Source organism: Hypomesus nipponensis, chromosome 23 (assembly GCF_054491055.1).
Source record: "Hypomesus nipponensis isolate SF chromosome 23, ASM5449105v1, whole genome shotgun sequence".
Taxonomy (NCBI): domain Eukaryota; kingdom Metazoa; phylum Chordata; class Actinopteri; order Osmeriformes; family Osmeridae; genus Hypomesus; species Hypomesus nipponensis.
Window position 1 is genome coordinate 8,395,797 of NC_140383.1, and position 25,532 is coordinate 8,421,328.

General features: G+C 48.7%; 1 protein-coding gene across 1 annotated transcript in view; it reads left to right on the top strand.

Annotated features, from left to right (window-relative positions):
• Positions 1–25,532, top strand: part of sema5ba (sema domain, seven thrombospondin repeats (type 1 and type 1-like), transmembrane domain (TM) and short cytoplasmic domain, (semaphorin) 5Ba) — an 82,044-nt gene that overhangs the window by 13,017 nt on the left and 43,495 nt on the right. The window contains exons 2-3 of the mRNA XM_084689403.1: positions 4,877–4,953; positions 22,474–22,735. Of these exons, the coding sequence (XP_084545529.1) occupies positions 22,528–22,735 (208 nt within the window). The 5' untranslated portion in view covers positions 4,877–4,953; positions 22,474–22,527. The remainder of the gene's footprint in view (positions 1–4,876; positions 4,954–22,473; positions 22,736–25,532) is intronic.

Below are 25,532 nucleotides of genomic sequence, written 5' to 3' on the forward strand. Positions count from 1 at the left end.
GGTGCTAGAACAGAGAGAGAGAGCCTCCTGGTCCTCCTGAGTGATGAGGCATGTGTGTGGGAGAGGTGGCAAAAGCAAGGAGTTAGCCTAGTAGAGGCTGGTTAGCCTAGTAGAGGTTGATTAGCCTAGTAGAGGCTGGCCGGGCAGAAAGGGGCCAGCATGTGGCTTTCATTAGCTCTGACACAACTGGGGGTCAAAGGTCGGACCACCTCGTGATTTGATAATCCTCGGTTGGTTAGGCTACGCCTGTGGGGTCCTCTCTCTCTCTCTCTCTCTCTCTCTCTCTCTCTCTCTGTGTCTCTCTCTCTGTGTCTCTCTCTCTGTCTCTGTGTCTGCCTGTGGCTGAGGCTCCCTCAGGAAGGTCTTGGGTGTTGAACTGGTCAGTGCCATGTACTGAACAGGAGTTTGAGGAGTTGCCACATTGGAGTTTGACTTAAGTCACAATGCCAACCTCTTAAGGGACTTGCTTTGAATATTGTCTATATGTATATTTTGCATGATTAATGTTGCACGTGCTGCAGTTTGTTTCCCCTAAGTAGTTTACGTCGTGACTTCACGTCATGTAGGTTGATGTGATATGGTGGACATTACAAAGCGCTGCCCTCTACTCCTTTCTTTTCTTCTCTTTCCTCAGTTGGCATCATAATTACAGCAGCTCCCCTCTGCTTCAGTTTACTTTGGTGCTTCGTTTCCGAATCCCAAGGGAGCAGAGCCCAACTCGTCATTGTCGTCGTCCCCCCCCCCCCGCCATCCTTCGCCTCTCCCCATCTCATTCCTCGTCTCTGTTGTGAACCTGCATTCCTCAGATCTCTGTGCCTGTAATGGCTGGCTGGGGGAGGAATGGCAGACATGGAGATGGAGAGGAGACTGTTACTGAGCAGTGGCCTACACGTGTCCCTGTAGCAGAGTGGTGTCTGTCTCCGGTCCGGGGCACGGAGAGCTGGCCCCCGCAGGGCACTTTGGCATGCTGCCTCACACTGACTGAAGGGCTCTCAACTGTCAGAAAGCAGGAAGTTATTTTTGGGGGATGTCACTGTTGTGATGTGATGCACAGTCAGAGAGAGGGGGGAAAGGGGATCTAGATGGAGAAATGGAGAAATGGCCATTTTTGGCCAGAGTTTTGGGACTCACTCCACAATGACATGATTCCATCTTTTGGAGTCCAATTCATCCTAGCTTCCATTCCATCAGCAGATGAGGCTTTTTATGGCACCTCATCGGTCAGTAGATAGGCAGACCGGCAGAGACTGTGTGGTCTGGAGGTGAGTGGCCCGCCATGGCAGCTGAAATAGCATGTGAATCAAGCTGCCTGATAACAGCGGCACATATAACCGCAGCCTCCAGGTAGCACACAATCACTCACTGATGTCCACCTCCCCACTACCCCCCTCCACACACACACACACACAACACCAGATGAAAACCTATGCACACACACACACACACACACACAGACACACACAGATGCACGTAGAAGAGTCACAAACACACACACACACACACACACCACACACACACACCTCTCTATCAGCGTCTGTGTGGGCTCTGCTACCGGGCTGTGCTAATCAGCAGCCTCAGGACTGTGTTCAGTGTCTATGGGGAGTCATTTATCCCACAGCAAACACCTGGTCCTAGGTTACACAAATAGGCACACACAAACCCGCACACAAACATGCACACACACACACGCACTCATTCAATGCCAGAGTAAGTGTCTCCAGAGCAGCAGTGGGTGTGATTGCTGTGGAGGGGAACTATCCTTAACGTCACAGCATCTCTGACATGCGAGAGAAGATCACTCCCTCTTGTCTTCTCGTTGAATATTAAATTGAGATATCAGCCAAAAGGAAAAAATTACACTGCTAGTATTTTATTAGGCTTTTCTTTTAGGTTCTGTTGATGAAGCAATGACAGTGAGTTCAAAGCCTTTCAGACGCTTAAAGTGCTTCGCAAAGCAAGTCTGTTGTCTTTGCCATCCAGGCCTAGTCTGCTGTGAGTATAACAGAGGATTTGTCCTGTCTGTCGTTCTGTCTGTTGCCTTTCTGTCTGTCTTTGGCTAGCGCTGGTGCCAACACTGGATGCCGTAATAGCCCTGCCATTTCATTAAGGCAGAGTGCCACTTTAGCCTAGCAACACTCTTGTGGAGACCAAAAAACACACACACACACACACACACACACAGACAGACACACATTCAGCACACGGCATTCTAGTGTCCGCAAGCACTGGCTTGCCTGCAGTTACACAAGAGGGGCTGGAGTGTGGAGCAGAGTTGGAGTCTTCCAGGGTACCGGCAGCCTGCTGTGGGCAGAGGGACCCCATGGGTCCTCCTTCCAGGGGTGTGTGACCATCTCAGACAGGTGGGACAGCACAGCTGTCAGGATCTCTTGATGGGGAGCCAAGGACATATGAAACTTGGCTGGAAACTGTGTTCCCCTGCCAACGCAAGCGACAGAGACATAGGACCTGCTTTTGACACGGAGGAGACCTTCTCTCCTCTGTCTCGGCCCAGACAGAGAGAACAGAAGGAGGGTGGAGGTATGACTTCCCCTGTCTATGTGATACCATGGTTTCAGGTTGTGGAAGCCAGAGCGCTGTGTCTGCCTCGATAAGGTTGACCTTTTTAAAACTCTTGTCTTCAGGTGGGTTAATTGACATTACTGAGAAGGCAGGCGGGCAGGCCAGCAGGCAGAAAGGAAGGCAGGAAGGCAAGCTGGGCAGGCAGGCAAACCCACATACAGACACCTCCTCTCCTACCATACTTTGACCCATTCCCAACAAGTCTTAGCACACAGCACTGACCTCCAGGCAGTTCTGAGGGTGGAGGGTAAAGTTTTAAAACCCTGGTGGCGCAGGCCTAACTAGGCCTCTGTTTCTGTCCTCTCCTAATCTTAATTAAGCCCTTGACTGCGTCAGAGCCTGCTCTATCAGGCTGGGGGTCTTTGAGAGTGTTCACTGCTGAGCTGTTGGGCTCTGAAGAGTCCCAGGGCTGTGTACTGCAGGCTGATTGATAATAGTCTGAATGAGAAGGGAAGAACAGGTCAAACTCTCGCTGACACGGCTCTTCTGTCAGTTTGTTTATCAGTTATTCTTCTGTTCCAATGTTTGCTCCCTTCAGGTGGGGTTTACACGAAACACACACAAACAGTCACAGACACACACACACACAGACACATTGTGGGCAGTGTGTTAGCACGCATGGCAGAGTGGCACCGCATGTCCTTCAGGGGACAGAGAAATGTCTCTAATTAACACCAGAGCGGAGCCTCTGGTGAGACTCACATTTACACCATTTATTTTCACACACTGGGATTTTAATTGGGAATTTAAGTGGAACCCCAAAACAATAACTTCCACTTCCACCTCTTCTGTGTCCTGCTGTATGTTGCTGGATCGAACGAGTCTAATGTTTGAGACTGACCAAAGATCCGGATCGTAAATGTTTGTCAAAAATGTAATGTCCGCTAATACACATTTGTCACATTTCCTGGTGTGCTTGACATTGTGGTTGTCCATTTCATTTCGATTCCTTCAAAGGTGTATTCGTCCTTCTACTGTAGACATGAAGTGGATATTTGCCAATGTCTCTAAATGGACCTCCGGGTGCAGAGGCAGAGAGCGAGAGACAGAGAGCGAGAGATGGGAAGAAAGACGGCAAGAGAGCGAGAGTAAAATAGAGAACTTGTGAAAGGAGCCAGACACAGCCCACGTTTAAACTAGTTTGTCCTGCTGTTTAAAGAGCTTTCTCCTCACGTTTACCACAGTGGAAGGTGAAAGTTAGACAAAGCTTTGCCCCCCACAACCACACAGCAGAATGTGGCTGCTTTTGTTGAAGCCTAACCTTCTGCTGTGTTATTTCACCCTGAGATTCAGAGCTGGCAATCCTCTTACGAGCATTTCTCCACCTCATTTGTCCATGTGATGGGCCTCAGCACTGTCTAAGATATCTGGGGCTTGAGGCTGCTGTTACCCTGTAACCTTGGTGTCCCTGCATTTATTTCACAAAAGCTCGGACATCTACAGTGCCTCGGTTCTGCTGTAATGACATAGCACTGTGCCTGTGCGTTATGTGTGTGTTCAAACAATGCAACAATAACCAGTGTGTCCATTTTGGAGTGACTTAGTATGTGCTGAGGATTTGTTGTATCTGAAATGGAGCAGAATCTGAAGCAGAAGCCAGACTTTTATAGTCCCAATGTTCTCTTTTCTTGTCTTTTTTTTGCTCTCTTTTTTTACTCTAAGAGAAAGTGAAGGATGTAAGATGAGAACATCATGTTAGTTGACACCACAGGGAAGCACAATGGCTGAGCCTCAAACAGAGGTTGCCGTAGAAACGAAATAAGACTATTTTGTTCCAATTTGCTGTGTGCGGTGCTCGGATCGAAATGGCTAAATCCCCCCAAAATGCTATCAGAATATTCAACACTGACTTGTGTGTTTGATTAAACGTTGCCAGTGCATTGATTGAAAAGAACGTCTCCGCAAATGAGATTGAATCGATTCCCTTCATTTTACCATTGTTCACACCCTCTGTAAGTTCTGTTTTGTCTACCACTTCTGAAGACGTGGACGGTAATGAAGGTGTTGTTATTGGAGCCGTAAGGGGGCCGTGGGCAGTGGATGTAGTGAAATGTAGTTGGGGTGCCGCCTCCCCTCTCCCTCTCCAGCCTGTGAAACGTCTGTTTAAATGCCATTCCCGGCCCGCCCTCTTGCCCTCATTGAGAAGTTGGCGGTTTGTTTACGAGAGTGCGGGCTGCTCTTTGTGGCACTCCACGCTACTTATGGAAAGGAGGCAGAGAGCTATTGAAAGACTAACCCCTCCACCACCCCCCCCCCCCCACCCTCGCCCCCCCCACCCCTCTTTTTTTGTCCTCAGAAAAGGTTTCAAAGGAGAGACATCCCTCTCCACCCCATCTGTACCCAGCAGGACTGTGTGCCAGTGATGCCTAGCTGGTGAGTACAATCCCCTGGCTCCAACTATACTTTTACACAGTGCCTTCTGTTCTTACTGATATGAGGCAGTGAATCAGTTTTATATCTGATTTATGCTCCCTCTCTCGCCAACCAGGAATGCACTTGACTTTTCATTGCCTCTCTGTCTTTTAACCTCTCAGAACCTAACTTTTAAATGTGCACTTGTAAAGGTTTTCTGGACCTCATTGCTCATTGAAGAGTTGTAGTGTGATGTTGCCTGTCCATGAATTGGTTTCCTACTGCTGTGCCCTCCCCACTTCCTCCAGGTCCTCCACTGCTCACATATTTCAGCTTAGTGGAGTCCAAAGGAAGGATGCTGAGAGCTAGTCCCCATCCCCTCTTTACTCTTCCGCCCTCCATCACTCTCTCTCTCTCTCTCTCTCTCTCTCTCTCTCTCTCTCTCTCTCTCTCTCTCTCTCTCTCTCTCTCTCTCTCTCTCTCTCTGTCTCTCTCTCTCTCTCTCTCTCTCTGTCTCTCTCTCTCTCTTTCTCTCTCTCTCTCATACCCTCCCCCTCTTCTCTTTAGCCCTGTGGTGAAGGGGTGCAGCCTTTTATGTGAAATCCTTTTATTCTGACTCTGGGGGAAGAGGAGAGGAGCGGGGAGGGGAGGGGAGGGGAGGGAGGGGAGGGAGGGGAGGGAGGGAGGGAGGGAGGGAGGGAGGGAGGGAGGGAGGGAGGGAGGGAGGGAGGGAGGGAGGGAGGGAGGGAGGGAGGGAGGGAGGGAGGGAGGGAGGGGAGAAGCCTTTATCCTACAGGGCAACACTGGAGATCATCTACCCACAGCTTTTCTCCTTCTACAAAGACAAACCTCAATGTCTCAGTCGACAGTAGTCCGCTGGAGACCTAACTAAGTGTAATTGGCTCTACATGTGCAAATCAGAGCTCTGTGTTTCAAACCAGGCAGGTCTGCCTCGTCTCTGCTCGTTCAGTTATATGAGCTTTATGTAACACCTACAGTAGAGAGCCGGAAGTATTATGAGAGAGAGAGATAGATCTAAAACAAGCCAGTAACGGAGATGGCTGTCTCTAAAGGGTTCGAGATGGAGTGTATCTGGGTGAGGGTAGGGTTGGAAGTGTACCCTGTGAGAAAAAGAGCGGAGCTTGTCAAGATAGTTTTGACACTAACTCCCAAACTTCTAAATCTAGCTTTCTAGAAACAGAACCAAGCCAACTTTGGAACCCCCCTTTCCCCGCTGTCATATGTTGCATTTTTTTGTATATTATTCAACTAATAAGAGTGCTGGCATGCCGGCTGCCACTTGCTCCTACTACTAATTGTAATTCCTCTGCATAGCATTGCCTCAGCCTCTCTCAGCCTGGTTGGGCTCATGGCCCAAATGTTCCTCCTCATGTGTGTCACTGGCCCAGAGTGGAGAAGCTCCTCTGCGTTTGTGTTGGCTTTGTCCCCTCTGCTGAGGGGGGGGGGGGGTCATCAGGAAGCCCAGGAGTAGCGGCCATGTTTTCATGTTTCCCCCTCCTCTTCCTCGCTGTTGTTTGCTGATATTTGGTTCAGGATGACAACACGCCTAAAGAAAACAAGCTCCTTTTCAAGTCTGAGTGGATTCATAGAGAAAGAGAGAGAGGAAGGAAGAGAGAGAGGAAGCAAGAGAGAGAGAGAGAGAGAGAGAGACAGTGAACAACGGCAAGATACACAGAGAGAGAGAGAGATACAGGGAGAGAGACCCAGAATGGGGCTCATCCGTGGGGCTTCTTCTTTAATACTCTCGGTCGGCTGAATTAAAGGCAGGTCATTATCCCTGGCAAATTACCACAGCGCCTTTGTGGTCCAGCCATGGTACATTAGTGTGGCTTAAAACGTGGCCGAGCTCTGCCCATTCACCATACAAAGAGAGGGGCCGCTGGCAGAGCCTCAGCCGGCCTCACAGAGGAGCATTCTCTCCAGACAGGAGGTGGGGGGGGGGGGGGTGAGCAGACCTCATCTCAGGGCCACCATGACATAGTTCCATCGACCATCTCCTCAACATAGGGGAAGGAGGTCTTCGGCCTTCGGCGGGAACTGCACAGCTATACTCGTCGTGTTTTTATACTGTGATGTCAGCGTGAGGGTACTTAGAAAGTGATGTCTTGATGGCACGTGTCACTGATGCTTTTCACAGCTTCCGGAGGTCATACGAGACTGGTCAAGGTTGAGCCTGTGTATTTCCCGCGATCCTTTGAGAGGTGGTTCTCATGCTTGTACAGGCGATTGTTTCTCTACACCCCCTCCCCCCAATACTCCTGGTATTTTACAAGATGATTGGTTGTCGACAAAATTGAATGTCTCTTTCAATTATTGACTAACTCCAAAAGTCCATTGTCCGCACTGGCCCTCGCATCTCAGGTTTGAGGGTTGCCAGTAGTGCACTATCTATGGACAGGCATAAAGATGCTGCGGGTGAAACATGAACTTATCAAAAGACTTCACAAACCTGTCTTGTTAGGCTGCGCAGAGCCTGTACAACTGTCCACTACATCACATCCACAAAACTTGTTAGTGCCGAGCCAAAACCACACCTTGGAAACAGGTCGACCAGAGCAGCTGTCACATGGCGAATCCTAGTCAGGCAGAAGGTTTCATAGCTCTCTGGCACCGCCACAAACTTGATGAGCTGGGTCTCACAGCATAAATAGATGAGAGGCTTTTGTCCAGGGGCCCACGGTGGGGACCGGCAAGCCCGTAAATCCTGCTCCGATCCCAGGGTCATTAAGCTGTGTGCCCGGGGCCCTTGGGTCCTCTATCAGCTTCTCTGGATCACAGAACACTGCAGTAGCTAACTGGCTGATGATTAGCTGCCCCTCGCCCCAGAGTACAGCTGTGAATCCTGGCTCAATAGCCAGGGAGGCCACAGTTTGAAAACATATATAAATCTGCGCTCAACTTCACGAATCTCCCTTTGGTCCAGTTATTTGCGTGTGCTTTCTTCATACTTTAGATAGCTTTAGATGGCTGATAGCCATGTTTTGGGGTGTTTTCTGTTCAAAGCACACTCGTGGAGAGAGAAACCCCTTGTTTATGTCAAAACGGTTGTTTTGTAGTGTGTATGCTCGTGTGCATGAGACCTGGAAAGACCTGTAAACGATCCTCCTAATTTTGAAGAGTTCTGTATACAAGTTTCTAAGACTGTTTGGTAATCTGACAAACACTGTGTTATCCACCATACCCATGCAAGTAAACAATCTCCAATCTCTAGCTATAAACAATACTGATTGGTCAAACGGCCTGCCAAGAGGAAGGTGATTGGCTATTGAGAGAACTGTGTTTTGAAATAAGATGGTGATCTATGTTTTCTATTGGGAACCCCATATAATATGGCATTCGTTCTAATGGCATTCCAGACCTCTCAGTGATACATGACAATACTCCAACTTCTCATTACCCAACACAATAGAGCTGGCACTTTCTAAAGTGATGGGGTTTCATGTCAATGTCTAATCACAACTTGCCCCCTGGCCCACTGTGACTGGCTCACTGTTGTGCCATGTGAACTATGACATGTTTTCCTTTGACCACAAACTGCCATTGAATACTCAAAGACATGTTCAAATATTGTCTGCCAGACAGTATAAGACTGACCAAACATCACTGTGCCCTGAGAGCTTGTAGACATACTGTTCTCTTTGGATTGTGAGGAACTAAGTTTGAGCACATTGGACATGTTGTCAATCAATGTTCTAACCCTACGTTAGAGCTTAATCATTCAGAAGGGATTAGAGGGCCGTTGGTTGTTTCCTAATTATAGACCTGCCCCTCCTGTCTCAAGACTCTCCTGTAGGGACAGCTGGACTATAGCCAGCCTTTCTCTCTCTGTCTCTGTCTCTGTCTCTCTCTCTCTCTCTCTCTGTCTCTCTCTCTCTCTGTCTCTCTCTCTCTCTTTTCCTCTCGTTGTCTCTCTCACCTTAAGCCCCCCCCCCCCCCCTCTTCATTCTTCTGCAGTCACAGGGGGCAGGGAACAAAGTATTTTCATTAGAGTTAAGTAACCCCAATGAAGACACCATCAATATAAATCACTTCTTTTATCAAGATTGGAGAAGGGCACTGGTGGAAAAAAGGAATGGGATTCTTGCTTTCTTTTTCCCCTTCGAATACAATGAGTCTTTTTTTTTTTTACATCCTCTCACTCTTTGAGAGAACAATAGGGCTTGATTAACACTTTCTGAGTACCCACTAACCTATTTTTCTGTCATGGACAGTATTACATTATATGATGGGTCTATATAAAAACATTATATCCTGTGCCTTTATTGAATACATATTAGTTGAAAGCAGTCTAATCAAAAGAATAAATGAATAGTCTGCACACCATGAAAGAGAATAACAAAGACATGGCCAATCATCACTGGAGTATCTTGTGGAAAACCCGAACCCAGAGACACATCCCCTATATCAGGTGGACATGAGATGTATTTTTGATGCTGCTGTTGCCATAGCACTCTATTCGCCCCTGTGAAGATGGAAACTTGAAAAGCAAGGTGTGGGTCTTTAAAGATGTAGAGAGTGGATCTGAGTGCTCAGTCCCTTCTCCTTCTGCCTCTACCCCTCTGCTGTCGTCCTTGGTTGCTCACAGAAGTCTTTAGGGAAACTTCTTTTTTCACTCCAACAACAGACGTTGCTCGCATGCCTTGTGCAGGGTCTGAATTTTGTAACACAGTGAATCAAGCTTCAAGGGATCCATGTCATAATTCAGTCCATTTGATCAAAATGTCACTTCTCGCCATTCCAAAATGAGATTATCAGATGTTTCTCTCTTCTAATCAACATTACATGACATGAAAATGATTTGGAACTATGTAAGTGTTCATGGACAAATTATTGAAGCAATGGAGTACAAATAGTGCTTTGACATTTGCTAGAGGGTGTGGTGCCAGACACTTTTATAAACGACAGTACATAGCCTTATATTAAGATAGTTATAGTATGTCATAGTATGTTTCAGTTCTTTCCATCACCCTTCCACATCATTACAGATTTCTTCATGAGCACAGAACTTTATGCAGATCTCTCCTTCAGTAAGCTTAACTCATTTGAACTAATGCCTGTGAGCTTTGGGTCAGAGCTCCACCTGTGTTTTTAGACGAGCCTTCTGCTCCTTTTTGTCTGCCAGTTTGGACTTCCGCTGGGCCATCTGTCAACGAGTATCGTACTAGATGGGCTCGGCTCAAAAAACACAAAATGCCTAGGTATTGTGTTTAACTGGCCATACAATGGCTTCCCTCAGTCTTGGAAAGGGATGTGGATGAAGCTACAGTATAATGTAGCCAGTTTCATCTTTAGTCATCCAGGGACAGTGTTCATCTTCAGTTGATACATCTTCTGGCGCAGGGAATGATCAGTAGCATAACTATTGTTTATTGAACGCCTTAATTCAACTTTTCATTCATGTAACTAACTGAGAAAGATCAACAAAGAATGCAATCATTATGATGAATTTCCCATAACAGAAAGCCATGATGTTACATCTGCAGTACATGGCAGAAATATTGTTACGAGAGACAGTGAGAGAGAGAGCGAGAAAGAGGGTCACAGGCTTTAGAATCCGGAATGTGAAAGTAAAGCTGTTGTGCGCTGGGACAGTGACAATGTAGGCAACGATCACAGTTGCTGCATTCATTTTCATCTCCAAATTCCTTGTCACAAAGCCTGCCTCATGCCTCAAACAGGCAGGAACCACAGTTTGTGTTCTGAAACCCCACAGCAATTAAAACTGGATGCCAAAATCATTATCTCAAAATGAGAACACAATGGATGTTATTATTGTTGTGTGTGTGTGTGTGCTTTGTGAGCAGCTAGTGCTAGCTTTGATAGTTTGTCTTTGGTGTAAAGGAAGATCCCCTTGCTCCCCTCATTAGACTGACTTTTATACAAGCAGCAGAGGCTCCTTTACCTCATGAACTGCTGGGTACTAATAGGACCTTCCAACTGAAAACACTTCCTTACATATAGTGCAGGTATATGCAGTTATAGAGTATGAACAGTTCTACTGATATCATGTAAACAACCAGATCACTTAGAGGCTGTGAGTGTAAGAGATGCACAGTCGTGACCTTCTATCCAACTGTTCCAAGTCCTTCCCCTCCTCCTCTATTCCTTTCCTCTCTCAGCTTATAAATAGGGTTGTTTACAGCACTGAGAACAGATAATGGTGATTGCGTTCAGATCTAAGTGTTTTGCAGTTGACCTTTTGATGTTCCTGAGTGTGTGTGTGTGTGTGTGTGGAAGGACAATTGTGGTTCTGACAAGTTCAAATGCTATTTCTATGTATTTTTGGGGTGGTTAGGGATGGAATTACGGTTAAAGGTTAGAATTACATTAAGGCTTGAGTTTGGTGTTAGGGTTAGGGGCTAGGGTTAGGGGTTAGGGAAAACTGGATATTGGAGGGGACTGAAGTGTGAGTCCTCACCAGAGAAGCCATTCAAATACAATTACGGTGACAGCTGAACAAACTAATATTACACGGTTAGGAGAAAGTGTTTCCGTCCAAAGCATTCCAGGTTTAATGAAAACACGTTTTGTTCCTTCATGCGTATATCAGATTAAAGTATTCTGCAACAGTCATCTTAATGAGACCATTTGAATAACTGAGCTCAAAGTTGGTTGGCAAATCTAAGATACTTTACTATTTCAAATCAGAACAATGAAACAGGAAATGTTTTTGAGATGTGAAAGATTTGGGTTTTTGATTCTTTTTGAGACACGGCACATTGTTCTGTTTTATAATCCCATAATAATCCCCAGGAGGGTGTGTGTGTGTGTTTGCGTTTGTGTGTCTGTATGTGTAATGGTGATGTGAATGTGGAGCTTTGAGTCTTAGATCCCTGCCAAACTCAGACGAGAGGGAGAGGGCATCTGAGGAAGAGGAATGAAAGGAAGAGAGGAAACGGAGGGAGAGAGAGAGAGGGGGGGAGAGGAGGGTGAGCTCAAAGGGTTCTGATCCAACATTTTGACATCCAGGAGCGTGTAAGCAGAAAGGGTGGGAGGAGAGTAGAGACAGCAAAGGGGAGAACGGAGCAAGGAGCGGGAAGGTTGCGTGGCGGGTGAGGTAGAACAGGACAAAAGTTGAATCGAGTCAAAGACACAGAGATAAGTCTGTCACATTACATTACACAATTGTATCTTGCACATTAGTATTTTTATAATATTTGTATTTTATATTGCAAGTGGTAACTTATATTTTATTTTATGACAACTTAGATTTTATTTTATCATACATTTTATTTAATTCTAATTCCACTTAGTACTGATAGTTTATGTACCCAATGTACCCTTAGTATAGATAGTCCACTTATTTAAATTTTAGGTTCCTGTATGTTTATTGTATGCACCTTCCTGCCAAAGTAAATTCCTTGTCTGTGCAAACTTTCATGGCAAATAAATCCCTTTCTGATTCAGATTCTCTCGTATGACACAAGTGCTGTCAGAACCAGTTATAATGAGAGAAATGTAATCCAATTTGGATTGCCCCCAGCCGTAGGACGTGTTGTTGCCCCCTAGGCGAAGGACGTGTTGTTGCCCCCTAGGCGAAGAACGTGTTGTTGCCCTTGTGAAGGTGCAGTGGATCAGATGGAGTCTGAGGAGGCTTGTTAAGAGGTGTAGAGCGGCCAGGCTAGGCCTGTGTAGCAGTTGTAATTGATTTTCTGAGGACACGGAACACCACAGGGACCAGACACCTTCTGCCCAGCCCGGGCAGAGCCCTTCTCAAGGTCACGGGGCTACTTTCTTTACTTTCTGGGAATGTCTCCTGCCCTCCTGATTCTTGTGGGTACCTCTTCACGCCGTGCGCCTGATGGATGCTTTTGTAAACGTCAACAGCAAAATGAATGCCTTTTTCCAAAAACGGCTCATTTTGGAGTACAAAAGCCTCCCCTTTTCCGGCCTCCAGAGGTGGTTAGGAGGTTGGGTTTTATTAAACCTCTACGTCTGTTCCCTGAGCAGCACAATGGCAGAGAGAGTGATGAATGCCCCTCAGCCAAAATCCAATAAGTGCAACGTGATGGAGACAGCGTAGTAGCGCTTTCTCCACACCCCTCCTGCCGTACCTCCATCTTCACCCTCTGATCAGTCTGCCCGCAGGGTCCAGAAGAGCCAGTCCCCTTCTCCCCTCTCACAGCTGTGACAACCCGACCAGGGGAAGCAGATCCAGGGGCCTATGTTGGGAAGCCTTCAATCAGTTCTCTCCATGCATCCGGGGTTGTTCTGACAAACACGGCCCACCTGTCTGCTGCCCTTTCCCCAGACTGAGAGCTGCTGGCATCAGAGCCACTTCCAGACAGCCAGGGGCGGGGGGAGTAAGACAGCCAGGGGCGGGGGGGACAGAGGAGTAAGCACCAAATCACCAGATCTAATAAAAGTAATGGAACGGGTGGAACTTGACTTGACTCTGTGAAGATTTGTGTTTAATTCCATCCCCAGCGGGAGATAGGGGGTGTCTGTGGAGATCACCGTTTTTCGACGCCAGTCCTTTTTCTGAAGGGGTATTTACTTTGAACAAAGCATGTGAAATAAGTGTATCATCGCTGAATGTCAGCTGACCTTTCCTCAAATTAAAAGTGACATTAACAATTGTCTGGACGGCTTAGTCACAGTGACTCCGTTTTGAAACGGTTTCATTTACATTTCCTGTTTTCCCAGACCAGGCTGGTGTGACTGTGGCTGTACTCTCGGTGCTGAGGAACTAATCAGGCCTGAGCCCTTATGACCTCAGTCAGGTCTGCTGGTACCTGCCTCTTACAGTGACCCAGTACCACCCTCTCTCCAGCCTGATCCCTCTCAGTATTAAGTACCCCACTGTGGTTTGATACCAGAGAATATGTCAGTTCTTGCCACTATTAGCATTTATGTATCAATTTTTTTTCTGAAACGGGCAATATAGACCACTGGATTGTGAAATAAAACACTGTCCATTTCACCAGATATGCCTGCCGCCCAGTGACTTTACTGTTGAATGTTTCTTCCACCCTAATCTAGCCCCGGCTTCTCTGTTTCACAGAAAGTGAAGTTAATTAAGTAGCAGTACTATTTCCTGGTCCGCTTCACTAAGTCTGCTCCGTAATTGGCTCCATGCTTAGAGACTCTTCCTAATTGATTGATAATGAGCCACGGAGGGCTCTGGAAGTGTTGTGATGGCAAGAGCGGACTTTGAATTCAGCATGAAGACTCAATGACTTTGTGACTCTGACTCACACTGCAGTCATATACCTGTGAGCAAGCTTAGTTCAGCGTATAAAGTCTGTTCTCAGCACTGGGAAGACAATGTCACAGTTGGGAGTAAAAAAAAAAATAATAACCTCATTGTGACACGACCTGACATCCTTTGCTGTGCTCTGAATGTATTTTTAAGTAGCATTTCTGGAGACGCATTGCAAAATGTGACTTGTGTGCAGAGTCCTCTGTAGTGTGTCTCAGCCGCCGAGCTGTACATTGTTGTGTCCTGTGGTTTATAGGGGCTGGAGCAGTGGAGTGTGTCTGACAATGAACAGAGATTACACCTGTCGGCTACTGCAGCCTGGGCTGAAGGTTGGGAGGAGCGGGGAGCCATTGATAACCCCTTTAGTTCCCCACTGCTCTTTCAAAATACGACAGAAAGAGGCCTCACGTACAGAATAGTGCAAGCAAGACCACAACAAGGCTATCTCATAGCTCATAAACTGAATCTAGCCACTGTCGGAGGTGTGGCAGTGGAGCCAGTGAAGTCCTTTGGGAGACTAGCTGTGTTCTGGAACAAATACCATATGAAGAGGTTATCCCAGTGAAGGATTTCTCTTCAAATCAAAACACATCTGTTCTATAAGCTGTGTGTGTGGTGTGTTTTTGTGTGGATAGTACAGAGAGAGGGAGAGGGAGTGAGTGTGTGTGTGTGTGTGTGGGGGGGGGGGGCAGAGTCTCTGATTGAATCCAGCCAGGTCTTCCAGATCCAACCTTCGAGCCAGCCTGAGGGAGAGTGTTCCTCGCCTGTCTGCCCCACAGCCCACCCCCTGCTGATGGGATCACAACGGTGGCTGAGCACCATTAATAACAGCCTCACTCCTCCCTCCCCGGGTCACCGACCACATCATCACCCGCACATTCATGGCCACATACACAACACCACCTTCAACACTCATCCCCCGATCATTACAAGTCTGTCAAGTACACTGTAGGCCTGCCTGTATTGTGTGTGTGTGTGTGTGCGTCTTTTATGACTGTTTACCCCTTACAAGTTTACATCTCAGTTTACGTGCGTCTGTTCCGGATTGTTTTGTTCTTCATATCAAGTGTTCTGTTGTGATCAAGGCTCCTTTTGAAGTCGTCTGTAATCAATTTGCTCATCAATTAAACGGTCCCCGGGCCCGTCTGGATGGGCTTTGTTTGGTGTCCGCTCCAGTTAATTAGAACAGCACTCGTCATGTTGTCCTTGAGATAGCAGCTAATTGGAGTGAGCTGTCTGCATCATTGGTTTGCAATGCCGCCTTTGCTTGCACACAACGACAGCCTTCACCCCACTCTAACTGGCGTGATAATTCACTGTAATGCGCTGAAACGGGAAACACGGTTTGTCATGGCACAGGCCAAGGCTGGGGAGGGCATCTGAATATCTGAAAAGCAACTCACACACACACACACGCTAGCATCCCCATCTATCTTAGCTTCTCTGACCTGAGGAGGGTCCTGTCAGGAGGGTGCTGTCAGGAGGGTGCTGTCAGGAGGGTGCTGTCAGGAGGGTGCTGTCAGGTGGGTGCTGTCAGGAGGGTGCTGTCAGGAGGGTGCTGTCAGGACGGTGCTGTCAGGAGGGTGCTGTCAGGAGGGTGCTGTCAGGTGGGTGCTGTCAGGAGGGTGCTGTCAGGAGGGTGCTGTCAGGAGGGTGCTGTCAGGTGGGTGCTGTCAGGAGGGTGCTGTCAGGTGGGTGCTGTCAGGAGGGTGCTGTCAGGAGGGTGCTGTCAGGAGGCTGCTGTCAGGAGGCTGCTGTCAGGAGGGTGCTGTCAGGAGGGTCCTGTCAGGAGGGTGCTGTCAGGTGGGTGCTGTCAGGTGCCGTTGTATCTGGAGCACATCTGTTTCCAGTCCAGCCTGTCAAGTCCCGACCTTTACGACCCTGTTCATGACCGGGCTTCGAGGGCCAGACTTCTCTTTGAGGGAACAGCTGGTCGTCACTCTTAGGAGGGCGGGTCACCCCTGTCTCACCCTCAGTCCTGGAGGAGGGGGGTCACCCCTGTCTCACCCTCAGTCCTGGAGGAGGGGGGTCACCCCTGTCTCACCCTCAGTCCTGGAGGAGGGGGGTCACCCCTGTCTCACCCTCAGTCCTGGAGGAGGGGGGGTCACCCCTGTCTCACCGTCAGTCCTGGAGGAGGGGGGTCACCCCTGTCTCACCCTCAGTCCTGGAGGAGGGGGGGTCACCCCTGTCTCACCCTCAGTCCTGAAGGAGGGGGGGTCACCCCTGTCTCACCCTCAGTCCTGGAGGAGGGGGGTCACCCCTGTCTCACCCTCAGTCCTGGAGGAGGGGGGGTCACCCCTGTCTCACCGTCAGTCCTGGAGGAGGGGGGTCACCCCTGTCTCACCCTCAGTCCTGGAGGAGGGGGGGTCACCCCTGTCTCACCCTCAGTCCTGGAGGAGGGGGGTCACCCTGTCTCGTCTTCCTGGCCCCCTGCCAGTTGCTGGGCATTTGTAAAGGAGAACGAGATAAGTCATATGCTGGAGGCTCCTCTTTATACCCCCCACCTCACCCACCTTGGAGTATGAATATTAGAATTGAGGACTATATAAGGCAAGTAAGGGTTCAACACTGGATCTCTTCAATCCCAATAAAGTGTTGATTTGTTATATTCTTTATAGCTGAAAATCTACTGTAGTCATCCCAACAGGGACTATCCAAAATGATTGTTTGATGTTTTGCTCAACTTTGAAGTTAGAATGCTTTAACAAGCCGTAGGGCCCACAATTACAGGTTTCATATTTCCACTGAGCATGCCAGCGGAGAGTGAAAACGTGAACACACACCTTTCTGACTGGATCGAATTCTCCTTCGCATTTCATCCCGCCAAACATCCCGTACCAGTTGGCTGGGTAGAGGGTAAAATCAATGCAGTCATCAGAGATTCCACAGCACAATGAACAGGTATCAGGTAGACTGAGAGAAATGTGTAGGCAGCACAGCCTGCACTGTCTGTCCAATCGTCTGTCTGTCTGTCTGTCGGAGTAGAGGTGAGGGTTGGCTGCCAGTTGATGTCATAATAGGCTGCTGGAGGGCCCGAACGGGTGTTATTACAGAACGGGGTGTGGTGGCTGTGGTTTGATGTGGCTCGCTGGCTTGGGCTGGGCGTGGCGGGCCGTGGCGGACTGGAGGACTGGAGGAAATACCTCTCCCTCTGAGAGTTTGGAGAGACACGTGACCTCTGACCTGAGGTTCGCCCATGTTGACGTCTGACGTGGATGTGTACATGTTTGGGGTTGAGGTGGTGAGTGGACTCTCTGTTTGGTTCTGGTTGTGGTGTACACTAATATGTGTGTGGTGTGACAGAGTAAACAGCCTCCAGACCAGGTAGTCTTTATTGGACATGTGGAGAACAGCTGAGTAAGTGCTGGTCTGGCCTGCACTTGTCTTCCCTATAGTTGGAGTAAGCATACAGGTGTGCCAAGGCTTTATTCACAACAATTAGGCCTCCCGGCTCCGATATCTTGTTATTATAGGAATTAGACAAGTAAACAGGCCAAAGTGCTGAATGTTTTGCTTCTCTGTTAATGAGCAGGTTTGCTGCATTGGCATACACTGTCTACAATCAGACAGACAGACAAACAGACAGACAGACAGACAGGCAGACAGACAGGCAGACAGGCGGGCAGACAGGCGGGCAGACGGACAGACGGACAGACAGCCAGACAGGCAGACAGACAGGCGGACAGACAGACAGACAGGCAGACAGACAGGCGGGCAGACGGAAGACGGACAGACGGACAGACGGGCAGACAGACAGACGGGCAGACAGACAGACAGACAGACAGACAGACAGGCAGACGGGCAGACGGGCAGACAAGCAGACAGACAGACAGGCAGGACCGGCTGTGAAAGCCTCTTCATATTGTGGACTAGTTCAGCCTGAGGAGGCCATGGCCACAGCAGCACTCTCACTCCTCCTTCACTTCACCCCAGCAGCCATGATTACTGAGGGACTGCTCACATCGCACAGACACACACCCACAAGCATGCACACTCACACAGACTGGTGCTTCACTTTCAGAGATATATCACAGAGACAGAGGTATCTGCCGGGAATAACAACGCTGCAAATTCACAATTGCAAAAATGCACACGCAAATCCTTTTGGGCACAACATTTGTAACCTGTGGTTCCAGTCTTATCTGTCCTCTGGACCAATAGCTAGTTACAAATGGATGAGAGACACATGCCAGAACAGGCTAATCACACACCGCTCTGCTCCTCCCCGATGTCTCCCCAGAGTCCCAAGGCTGCTTTCTGTCTCTGAGGTCAACCAGGCACATTCCTTGGGAAAGCCCTTTCATCGATTGAGCAGACTCACTCATGCGTGAGAGGGGAGACTCAATAAGAGATGCTTTCTATGACCCCCCCGGCACCCCTTCATACTCCAAAAAGGTCCTTTATGTCACCCTTTCTCCATTTTGCCCCACATTCCTGCGTTCCTCCCCAAGTGTGTAGCCTCTATCTGCAGGCCATCCTCTTGGGTCTTCGTGGGGCCCCAAGGCCCCCCCAAATCCCCGATGGGACAGGCATTAAAGGGTTTGGTGAGGCTGAGCTGAATGCAATTAGACATGGTCAATGTAACCCCGGCTGGACCAGACCCCTCAGGAGGGGGGGGGGGGGAGGTTGAATGGGATGACAATATGCTGTCGATATGTGTGCAATTGAGTTTCTGCGAAGGTTAGTGTTCTGGATGGTTTGATACACTGCAGGGACTCACGCACACAGGCACACACACATATACACGCACGTACGCACACACACAGACACACACACACGCACACACACACACACAGACACACACACACACACACTGCTATCCAAAATGATGCTGAGTGTGTAAACTATATCAGGTCAATTATTGGATTCTTTTTTGAAAGGAAGTGTGTGACAATCTATGCTGTTTTCTGGCTGTGTGCTCTGATGTCAGTTTCAGTTGGAAATCAGGTGTGGTCACCTGCAGTTGCTGCTGCTGGACGAGCCTGTCTGCTTCTCTGATGAGAAGGTATTGGTATGCTGCTGGCGCTTAAGCCAAACAGGAGGGTGGCATACGGTTCCGTTCACAACCACACATTTTTCACACACTTACTCATGGGAGCTTAATTATAAATCCTAACGTAAGATGCTTAACAATCACATCTAATCAAACCAGCTTATGATCACGCATCAAAGAAACTTGCGGAACGGAAAGATTCCTCCTCTGAGACTTCCGGCTAGGAATTACCAATTAAATATTCGATTTGTTTTCTTGAGGAAACTATTTCTTCATGCCCGAAAACATCAATGCATTTGCCTTTAACCGTAAAAAAAAACACAAAAAACATTCCCCCCTCTGTTATACAGGATAGGTTGTCTTTATGCAATAGATGGACTGGAAGCAATCTAATCAGTGTCTTAATTGATTCAGGCAAGACTAGGTTCAGGGAGTTTGTATTGAGCTGTGATTAGAAGTACTCCCCAGGGCGGGGGGGGGGGGGGGGTGGTGGGTGGGGAGTAGACCAATCTGCCTGGGTGAGGGCAGCTGTAACACACCTTCGTCTGACAGTGGAGAGGCTGAGAGGGATGAAAAGAGAGGGAGCGAGAGAGGGAGACGAAAGGAGGGCAAGAGAGAGAAGTATATAGGAGCAAGGTAAGGAATAGTGAGTTGGTGCGTCCACAATCTCTGTGTGGTTGAGAGAGACTGGCCTACCTGCCTAGGAAGGCCCACGGCCTGCGGGCTCAGGGGACCTGAAGTGATAGACTCTGGCATGAAGAGAAGGGGTGTTTAGAGTCAGGGTGTTTAACAGTCCACCGCCTCCCCTCTCATGTTCTTTTCAGAGGGGGGAGAAAGGTAGAGTTTAGCCGGAGGCTGTTGAGTTCCTGTGGCCTGGGAGACGGAGGAGGAGCAGAGCATATTAGGAGGACTGCTCATAAACGAGAGGCGCTCCTTGGCGCTTCGAAAGCACCAGCCGAGCAACTCTCCCCGGGATAAAACTCTTAAGAATCTGCGAGCCATTAACGAGGAGTGGTGCAGGTTGTACAGTCCCATCCTACCTGTCCCCACTCACCATCGCAGACATGAGCGCGCTCATTAGCCGCCTCCGTTGCCACGGCAACGCCCTAGCATCGACAGGGAGCGGGTCGGGGAAAAAGGGGGGTTTTGCCAACACCGAGGTGTGATGGTGCAGACAGAACTGGACTGGGGGGGGGGGGGGGGTCTCACGTGTCCCTTGACAACAATTCTGTCCCGCTCTGTATGACCCTCTGCGGCAGTTGGAGTCGTCATGTTCCATGTTTCGTCGGCTGCTGAAAACTCTGTAGACGGGTGTGAGATCCGAATGGTGGAAGTTCCACAGCCCAGCATTGGCTGAGCCACAGACAACCAGTCGTGCCTGAGCATTCATTAGTCAAATCTGGGGATGTTCCCTTAATCCATGTGCACACTGTCTGAGGATCATTGACTCACTCTTCCAGGCTGTCTGACTGACAGAGAGAGCTTGTGTGTGTTTGTGTGTGTGTGTGTGTGTGTGCGTGCGTGTGTGATCGAGACATCAAGCCTGTGCCACAGATTGCCCTGGTTTCCTTTTGGCAATCAGAAGTGTTAAGCCGCAAAACAGCAAGGGAGGAAATCTGAATGACTGTCTGATGTTCTGAGTGGCCTCACTGGAGAGGATGTGGGGGGCACACATACTCACACACACTCACACACACACACACATAACCAGTGCCAACTCTGCCCGCTTTTTGTGACCCAGTCCAGAGTGTGGGGAAATATTGAGGGCAGTATTCTGCCAGTTTCGGGGATTAGATGTGGACAGTACGTGTGTTTGAACATGTCTACATGTATCTCTTACTATATGAGCCTACAGTCCATGCATGTGTGTGAGAGAGAATGAGGTGAGGGTCTCCAATATGTGTCTGTAGATCACTGAATTCTTAATTCAGATTGTATTAAATCTGTCCCTGCTGTAATCCTAACCTGGACACACACTCCACTCAATGTGATGACCTTTGAACTATCAAGCTTGTTGTCCCAAGGGCAGGATTTACTCCATTGGTCTCCTTTCTAGTCTGAAAAAAAAAACTATTACCAGTGAAATATTAAAAACCATTTAGACTCTGAATTTTATTTGATGTTGATTGTTGTATTTATTGTTGTGTATTCAACATTGTATATTACTGAACTGGTCTATTTTACCTGATTGGATTGAGATAGATCCAACACAATAAAATGTTATTCATTTTTCAAGGGATCAAAATGCAATTTCATTCAGAGGCTGTGTGTACCAAACAAATTCTGAAAGCTAGTTTACAAGACAGTCAAGCATGCACACTGGTACGCACACACACACGCGTGTACACACACTCTCCCAGACAGTAGTCCCATTGTGTACAGAGGCTTGTACTCTGTCATGTTGTGTGAGTTTGTGTCCTACAAGCTTGTAGGCTTGAGTCTAACGCAAACATCTGGACTCGTGCACGTTTACCTCATTAGTTACCAGCTATAGTCAAAGCGGCAATTGATCACAGGCAAGACGGTTGATTTGCAATGCAACCAAGCTAATAATTTGTTATTGATCAACCCATTAAAAAGAATAACGGTACATAGGAAGACCCCAACCTCTACAAATGCAAAAAGACTGGAAAAAAGTTTGGGGAATCTAATGATATCACAGGTTGCTACACTAACATTGTGTGACACTGCGAGGTCGGTGATGAACTGCCGGTCTCAGCCCAGTGCCACACTCTCATATGTTATGTCTGCAGGAGATTGCATTTCCTGGGGACGGGTGTGTGGGTATGAGGCAGACTAATGCAGCTTGAGTCTAAAGAGGCTGAGGACTGCCATGCACTGTACATAGCACTGCAGGGGCCGGGGAGATGAGATGTGTGGCTTTTATTTATGCATGCAGATGTGTCAAGTACTCCAAAGTATTTATTTCAGAAGGTTCTTTGGAGAAAGAGCTACGAAGAAGTAATGGAGGAATTTTTCTTTCACTGAGCACATTTCTATGAACCGGAGACCTTAAGTGGATCTGGCACATTGCCTTTTGGAAATGTGTAGACCATTGAACGGCTCCCCTCTCATTCAATTTTCCAATACGAATCAGCCGTTAAATTAACTTTCATAGATTTAATTGCACATTTTCAATAACTATCTTAAGGTTAGATGTTAGGTACTTCATGGTTCGGGGTTTCAGTGTTAAAAAAAGGAAGTTGTTTTGTGTCTTAACACTCTCTCTCTCTCTCTATACTACCTCTCTCTTCTACTCTCTGCCCCACTGTCGATCCCCCTTTCTCCATCCTACTCTTTCCCTCTGCTCCATTCTTTCTCACAGTTGCATCCTAGAGGCCCACCTTGGCAGTTGAAGGAGAGGTCCGCCCCCATCACCATGACTGCATCGCCACGGGCCGCCGCCGCCGTCCCCCCCCTGTCTGTGCCCGGCCTGCTGCTCCTCCTCCTCCTCCAACTCCTCCCTATTGTGCTTACCCAGAATCCCCTGCTGCCGTCGCCGCCGACGCCCGCGTCGCTCGCTCCCCTGTCCCCCCAGGTCCGTCCAGAGTGCAGCCGGAGGGAGCATCCCGTGGTCTCAGTTCAAGGTGAGTGGTCTCTCCCGTGTGCAGCACTGCGAATGCCGTTCGTTTCACTGGTTTACTAGTAAATGACCATAACGCCCCCCCCCCCCCTTCGCTTAACCTCGTGTTGTTATGTGTTGACAGTAAGATGGCTCGTCTTGTACATTGGAGACGTCACATCGCAAACAGAGGTGCTTTATGTCGAAGGCAGCAGGATGTGTCCGAACAAAAACGTCCACACACACACTTTGCTCGTACAGGGAGATAAACCGTTTTCATGCGCATCCGTGTCTTTGTGCCTGTCTCGGTAACACCAGGTGATGGCACACAGACAGGTCGTGGTGAAGAGAACATTGTGTACAGACGTGATGCTCCGCTATCTGTCTGCTATCATCTTGGCAGCAGGGCTGAAAACAAAGTGTTCTTCATGCCGAGAAAATGAAAAAGATCTGTTTAGAGCATAGGGGTGATAGATACCCACGCTGAATGAGGGATGAACACTCTGAAATTGCCTTGTTTATTTCAGCGGAGAAGGGTGTGTGTGTGCTTGTGTTGGCTTTTCCAAGGGGCATGGCACAGATTGGAGATGGAAAAAAGAGGTTGGGTGTGGGGGGACCAGAAAGAATGGAAGTGATAGCCAGAGGGGTTTTCTTATTATTGGAAATATGCCCAGCCAGCCCAACAGTCTGTAGTTCATATGGACATTTCTCCAGGCCCCCTGCCCCAGCACTTTATTGCAGAGCAGGCTTGTTTCCTGAGATGGTGTTTCTGTGGCCAGGTCATCAATGTTGGGATAAAGGTCTGGGGTACAAAGGAGGGCTGGAAGGCAAAATTGGAGCTTAATGTCACACAAACAAAAAAAAACAGGCACACATATTAGACTCTCTTTCATACATTTGCAAGGACAATATCCAGCAGATTCCCTCCAAAATGTCGAGGAATGAATATCTCGGATCCATCCCTCCATCGAGTCCCCCAGTAGATTTCTTATTCATAGCGTTGAAGCTCCACAGAGTTGTTTGGCTTGTCCAGATCCTACAGTCCACTGTTTGGACCGAGCCTGCCCCACTTCAGAGGCATGGCACTCTGGAATTGGTCTCACGCTCCGAGCGGACGGCCCATTTGCTAAGCCGGGCAGCCAGTATTACCCTTTATGTGGGGGCAGCCGTACAGAAAGGCCCAGCACAATGAAGGTGTCAGTTCCAACCTGAGATTAGCCCCTGTGATTGATGGGGGTTATGCGGCGAGGTGTTGAAGCAGACCCAAAGTCACCTGGACGAGGGGGCAAAGGGTGCGTGGAAGCGCGAGCTTGTCTGCATACGTGCTCGTTTTTAGAGTGCTCGCGTGGATGAGGCGTCGGTACATGGATGTGTGTGTGTGTGTCGCAGGGGTGTTTTTTTTATATCTGGGTGCTGTGGCTGACAGGGGATCAGGAAAGGGAGTGGGGGGGGGGGGGGGGGGGGGGTCCTCCTAGCTAAGGAGGATCTGAGACTGGTCCACTGGAGCACACTGGCCACATCATAGCTCTGTCCTTCCAACTTCGGAAGCGTCGCTCTGGCGTTACCTGCTCACTGGAACCGACCATCCCAGCGTCATTACAATCACATGGAGTGAGGAAGGAGCAAGCGAGGCATTGAACTGGAAACTGCCGAGCGTACTGTGTTGTTGGTCCAGTGAAGCTGTGTGGGCTTGCTCAGGACGCCGCGGTGAGGCGGCGCGTGTCGATGTTTCTCAGCGCTGTGCGCTGCGAGGGGGTGCATAGTAGTCACGGGCGTGTAGTGTGCCGTGCACGACAATCAGCCCGGCCATCTCATCTCACACTGACAGCGTCAGCCTCTCTTCCCTGGAGTCCAGGACCTGGGTGTAGATATATCCTCCAGGGATCTGGAATCTTCCGGAATCAGCCCCCACATTCCACAGATCAGAGGAGCAACGAGGCGTCACAAATGCCCCGCCATTGAGACCATATCTACAAACTGTAGATAAGACTGATATACCGTGACTAGCTTTGGCCTCACACACACACACACACAGAGGCACGTACACGCGTCCGTTTGCCACCCTGTATGTGAGCAGTGCCCCCTTATGTAGCCTCTGGGCCACGTCTTCATGGTGGGAGGTGGCTGGGATGACTCGAACAGCGAGCCCGGGAAGGAGACATAACAGACCACTTGAACAGTCACAGGCTCTTTTCACAATAGTTGGTCGTTTGTTATCCGCGCTGACGTGACCAGTAGAAGCTTGGTCACTGATTGAGACTTGGCTTTAGGAGTCTGATTGAGGATACACAGATTCAGTCTGATTGAGGTGGAGTGCGAGTGGACGATAAGATGACGAGGGCTACGGTCCGATCATGACAAATATGGGTGTTTGGCTCTTTGAGAGATTTGCAGTCTTGAGATAGGGGGTCTACTCGAGTACAAGTAATCAGAACAGTGCAAAGTTCACGTTAATATGCAGAACGCTTTGCCGTGGAATTATTGCACTGATTTCCCGTTTTTCACGGCTTAACTAAGAAGGACAAAATCATATTAGGTCCATTTCGATACATAGGTCTTTTGAGATGTTCATCTCTCTGGTCTAGTGGATTTTGTTTTTGATGCATGTTCCTTCCTCTGCACCAGCAAGGTTGCACTGACATTTCTTTCCCTCAGTGCCCTAACTCTCTCCTCTCCTCTCTCTTGTCCACGGCACTTCTCTTCCCTTCTGTCTCCTCATCTCTGCACCTCTCTCTTCCTCTCTCCCTCAAGATCCCTCTCCCTGTCATCCAGTCTCCAGTCTTCTCCTCCACAACTGGGGTAATTGTCCACATGATTGTGGT